This window comes from Salvia splendens, chromosome 7 (assembly GCF_004379255.2).
Source record: "Salvia splendens isolate huo1 chromosome 7, SspV2, whole genome shotgun sequence".
Lineage (NCBI taxonomy): Eukaryota > Viridiplantae > Streptophyta > Magnoliopsida > Lamiales > Lamiaceae > Salvia > Salvia splendens.
In genome coordinates this window covers 25,785,352-25,790,957 of record NC_056038.1, presented here as the reverse complement: position 1 = coordinate 25,790,957, position 5,606 = coordinate 25,785,352, and the positions used below count along the sequence as shown (strand labels likewise).

At 31.8% G+C, this 5,606-nt stretch overlaps 1 protein-coding gene across 1 annotated transcript; it reads left to right on the top strand.

Annotated features, from left to right (window-relative positions):
- LOC121742620 (probable pectinesterase 68) lies at nucleotides 1–4,011 on the top strand. The gene is made up of 5 exons (XM_042135818.1): nucleotides 1–359; nucleotides 839–1,028; nucleotides 1,545–1,751; nucleotides 3,355–3,593; nucleotides 3,719–4,011. The coding sequence occupies exons 1-5, from the start codon at nucleotides 76–78 to the stop codon at nucleotides 3,873–3,875; spliced, it is 1,077 nt and encodes a 358-aa protein (XP_041991752.1). The 5' UTR covers nucleotides 1–75; the 3' UTR covers nucleotides 3,876–4,011.
- The last annotated feature ends 1,595 nt before the right edge of the window (nucleotides 4,012–5,606 follow it).

Genomic DNA, 5,606 nt, shown 5'->3' with positions numbered 1-5,606 from the left:
TTTATCCTGCAATACAATATCTCTCTGTGAAAACATTCTCTTACATGCCATTTTATTGAATTAAGTTCAATAAAAATGGCTGCTTCTCTTAACTTGCTCTATTCCTTCAATTTTAATTTAATTAATTTTACTACTATTCTCATAATCCTTTCTCTCTTTCTAAATGCAGGAAATTCAGCTAGCGACAATTCAACTTCCGGCAAGCACCACCACAAATGGGTGGGCCCCTCCGGACACCGTGTCATCACAGTCGACGTCAACGGCCTAGCGGACTACCCGACGGTTCAGGCGGCGGTGGACGCCGTCCCTCAGAATAACATGAAGAATGTCCTCATTCTCATCGCTGCTGGTTGCTACATGTAATTATTCATTCATCACAATAATATAGCAATCATTAAAACAAAATTGCATAATTATATATATCCCACTTTTTAGCATCACTTTTATACTTCCTCTGTCCCATAGCATATGTCATACTTTTTTTTGCACTCGTTTTGGAAAAATGACAAGTAAGAGAGAATAATGTAGAGACGATTTGTTAGGGGACGGAGGGGGTACTATTTTCACTTTATTTTTCTTCTTTCTTGTTTTTAAACTCAAATGTTTGTGTTTTATTGGTTTAGGGTTGAGTATAACTTGTTTTCTAAATTAGGGTTTATAAATTTTGATTTCTTAGATAAGTAATGTTTTAGTAGTATTATTTAATTTAGGAATTTACCACACAAGTGAAACTGTATATTTGCTACGTTAGATAAATTCATGTGTCTTGGAGTTATATGACCTAAAATGTGTGTTATAATCATGTTTTGTCTTATCTATTTTTTCTACCAAATGGCAGAGAAAAGGTGGTGGTTCCGGCGTCCAAACCGTACATAACGTTTCAAGGAGCGGGAAGAGAGAGGACGGTGATCGAGTGGCATGATAGAGCAAGCGATAAGGGAGCTGATGGGCAGCAGCTCCGGACTTATCACACTGCTTCTGTATCCGTTTATGCTAATTATTTTATCGCCAGAAATATTAGCTTCAAGGTATATATATCATACATTATTATTTCCTTGTGTTTTTTTTGATATAATATGATTTATTTATAATTCATGGAATTAATAGTACTTGCATCTGAGATTAATTAGAATTGCACTAATTGTTAAATACTAACAAGAAGTTTCTGTCTCACATATTTTGTCCTCATTTTCAACCTTTTCTTTTCTTTGTTTGTATTCATATTGTCTTGGCATGACTAACTTTACTAGATTTCGGATTTAAGTCAGATATATATATAGCCGTTCACAGACTGAGATTTTTTCAGTTAATAATATTAACAATAAGATAATGATAATTACCATAATTATATTAATAATAATATTCTTATGTTAGGGCACTGGTCCAATAATTTTTCTTTTCTAATCTTGATATTTTGCAACATACTAATGTTTTTCCTTTGATAATTTAAATATAATTGCACATCCAACCGATCTAACATAGTAAAATAAAGAGGAATTTATTTTTATAATTTTTAAAAATGCTAATAGAGTTGTAAATTGTAGAATACTGCACCGGCGCCAATGCCGGGGATGCAAGGATGGCAGGCGGTGGCGTTCAGAATTTCCGGCGACAAGGCCTTCTTCTCCGGCTGCGGTTTCTATGGAGCTCAGGATACTCTTTGCGACGACGCCGGCCGCCATTATTTCAAGGAATGTTACATTGAGGGTTCCATAGACTTCATTTTTGGCAATGGAAGGTCTATGTACAAAGTAAGTGTTTACTAACACTCTTTGTCCTAACTTGTTTACAAGTGAAGTCTAGTTTTAATTAAATGATGTTAAGTCTAATTTGGATGTGATGAATATGGTAGGGCTTACTAACTAGCTTATGATTTTTATTTAAAATTGATATGATTAGTCACGCACAAAATTAATTGCTACCAATTAATTAATTTGGAAGCAATATAGTACTATCTCGTTTTTATAACTATCATTTTGAGTGTTTTGGAATTCAATTCATGATTGTCTTATCTAAGTTTCTAACTATAATCCAAATGGAGTGTCCCAAATTCTCCAATTTTCAAAAAATTTTGTAAACTCCAAGAAAACACACTTTTCTTTTTTCTTGTTAACATATGAAAAAAGTTGTTTTGATATTTAAAAAGCTGTATGTGTACTGTCCCTTTCACTTGTCTGGTCCCTTTTTGTCTTTGCATCTTTATAAGAAATTTCAAAAGGGCTTTTACTTTTTGAGATTTTACATAAATTATTAAAACTATTAAGCTGAATGCGTGCACTCCACAGCATGTATGGATGGGCATATTTAATTCTTTATTTATCCTGAAGAATAGCATATACATTATGGCCTTGATTACCATCTTATGGATAATATTGGTTTTAAACTCCATAAATCTTTAAATTATCTTACATGTAGCCGGACCACTATATTTTTTGATGATGGAACTATTATTATTTTTTTCCGAGTAGGCTGACAAACCATTAATGGACTCAACATTGTATTTTTCCAAATAAGTTTTGTATGTATGGGAACCCCATATAATAAATAATTGAAATATCCAGTATGTTAAAAACTTTAGGAGGGAACGCCAAAAAAATGGAATATCCAATCTCAGTCCAAATTCAAATTCAAATTCAAATTCAAATTCGTCTGTATATTGAATTCAAAGTTCAAACCATTTTCTTATGCAAATATCCCATGCCAGTAGGTTATCTCTTATTTAAAGATCTCAGGTTATCAAACTATATACTAGGTGTACAATAATTTGATGTATCAGGTACGTACTAGGGCTACTTGAAAATTCATATCACAAAAAATATAAATCATCTAGGAGTACAATAATTTCATGTATCAAGTATGTACAAGGTCTACTTGAAAATTCATATCTCATAAATATAAATCATCGAAATAGTATGTTAGTTATTTCAATTGTTTTGGTCTAGAGGTAGTAGTATGGTTAATATAAAGTTATAAGTTTGAGTCTATGGTTAGACATTTAATTTATTTGTTCATTCACAAAAGAAGTAGTAGTCCATTATTAGTCCTAACTTTTATGATTGGTCATCTTATGTTTTACTATGAGCCTGTGGTATGATTAGTATATATAGGTGGGTTATATTCGGATCTAGTTGTATTATTAGATTCATTCCAAGTCTTTGCAAAGCATACTCTTTTGTTAACTAAACATTTCTATATGTAGAAAAACTAAACTAGAACTACGATTTATATAGACGATGAAGTAAGATATTCTCCTCCTATCAATAGAGTGAGAGTTCAAGTCACTTCGGATGTGTGTCTTAAGTGTAGCTTAAGAAACAGACTAAAATTAATTATGCTATATAATTGTTGCAACAGGATTGTGAGCTACATTCTATTGCAACGAGATTCGGGTCCATAGCGGCCCAAGATAGAAACTTGCCCGATGAAAAGACCGGGTTTGCATTTATAAATTGCCGGGTCACCGGAACTGGTCCACTTTATGTGGGGCGTGCAATGGGCCAGTACTCCCGGATTGTCTTCTCGTACACCTACTTCGAGGATGTGGTCGCTCGCGGGGGATGGGACGATTGGGATCACGTCAGCAACAAAAACAAGTAAGCTATTAAGAACTAATTTAGATTGTTCATCTTTGTGTTAAATGCATTGTCACAAAGATACGTGTTATAATTTTTATAAAAAGGTACTTACATCTTTTTTTGTGGTATTGAAAAAATTGTAGGACTGTATTTTTCGGAGTGTACAAGTGTTCTGGGCCGGGAGCAGCAGCGGTACGTGGAGTGTCATGGGCCCGAGAATTGGACTACGATACGGCCCATCCATTTCTTGCCAAGAGTTTTGTCAATGGAAGGCATTGGATTTCACCTACAGAAGCTTAATATTGTTCGATTATTCTTTTTTGCTCCGTGTATATTTATTCTTTATTCATTTCTTTCCTATCATTTATTTATTAAATCCATATAAACTTCTACACCTGTAATACCATTTTAGTATATTGAATTTATTTTTTAGTGAGAGCATAGAAGAAGCACAATAACATTGAAATGTATAATACTCCCTATGTCCCATTAGAAATGAAATGTTTTCCTTTTTAGATTGTCCCAATAAAAATGAAACGTTTCCTTAAATGGAAACACCACTATCTCTACTTTTTCTTTCCTCTTACTTTACTCTCTCTTCATTAACTCTAAAAAAAACCCTGCATAAAATCTCGTGCCGAAAACCAAATGTTGCATATTTATTGGGACAAAGAGAGTATCATCTATAGGGGAGCATTAGGGCGCATCCTTAATTAGATTTACAACGTACATCCAATCTCTTGATGTCACGTGCCACGAAATATGCTATATTGTAAACACAAAAATGCAATATACATTTGTGAAGTTGTATATGGATTTCTGCAAATTACATTTTAGTTATACGCAAATTGCATTTTATATTGTTAAGTTTAGCATTTTAACATAAATTGTCTACAATGCAAAATAAACTATATATAAATGCAATCCGTCTATATATAAAATGCAAATTAAATAGTCTATATCTAAAATGCAAAACTCAGCAATAAAAAATGCAATCTGTCTATAACTAAAATGCGATATGCCGAAAACTATTTATAACTTTTACAAATATTGCATTTTAGTGTTTATAATATTGCATTTTCGTGCCACGTGGCAGCACGAGATTGAATGTACGTTGTAACTTTAAAATTAGTTAGCATATTAGTATATTGAATTTATTTTTTAGTGAGAGCATTGCAGCCCTATAACACTGAGGTAATAAACTATATATAAATGCAATCCGTCTATATATAAAATGCAAATTAAATAGTCTATATCTAAAATGCAAAACTCAACAATAAAAGTTGCAATCTGTCTATAACTAAAATGCAATATGCCGAAAACTATTTATAACTTTTACAAATGTTGCATTTTAGTGTTTATAATGTTGCATGTTTCGTGCCACGTGGCAGCACGAAATTGTATGTACGTTGTAACTTTAAAATTAGTTAGCGTATTAGTATATTGAATTTATTTTTTAGTGAGAGCATTGAAGCCCTATAACACTGAGGTAGTATATTGAATTTACTTTTTAGTGAGAGCATTGAAGAAGCACAGTAACATTGAACTATGTGATATCATCTATATCTATATTTATATTCATTTATATTTATACAATTACTAAGAGGTTTTGATTTTCAATCGATTGTCAAATTATTTAAAATGGCAAACATCAAATGTGAACACGTTAAATCGAAATTGACAATCTATCAATTTATAGTTATATATTTAGTACTATTCATTTTGCAAGATTATATCTTATGATTAAATATGTATTATGTTTAATTCATGAGATTAAATCTCATAACTCAATCCTAGATTGATAATTATATAAAAATTAGTCAGGACCATCTTCTCTAACTAAAATAATCTCAGACTATATCTCATAATTATTTTATCTAACAAACCAAACAGCCAATTAATATATAGTATACTGTTGTAATTTTAGTTCTCAGTATTTATTAGAAAAAATCATACATAGTATCGAAGGATGAGGAAATATTTGATTGAAGTTTGTGACTCAACTGAAGCTTTATATTGTTCTGAATTGGA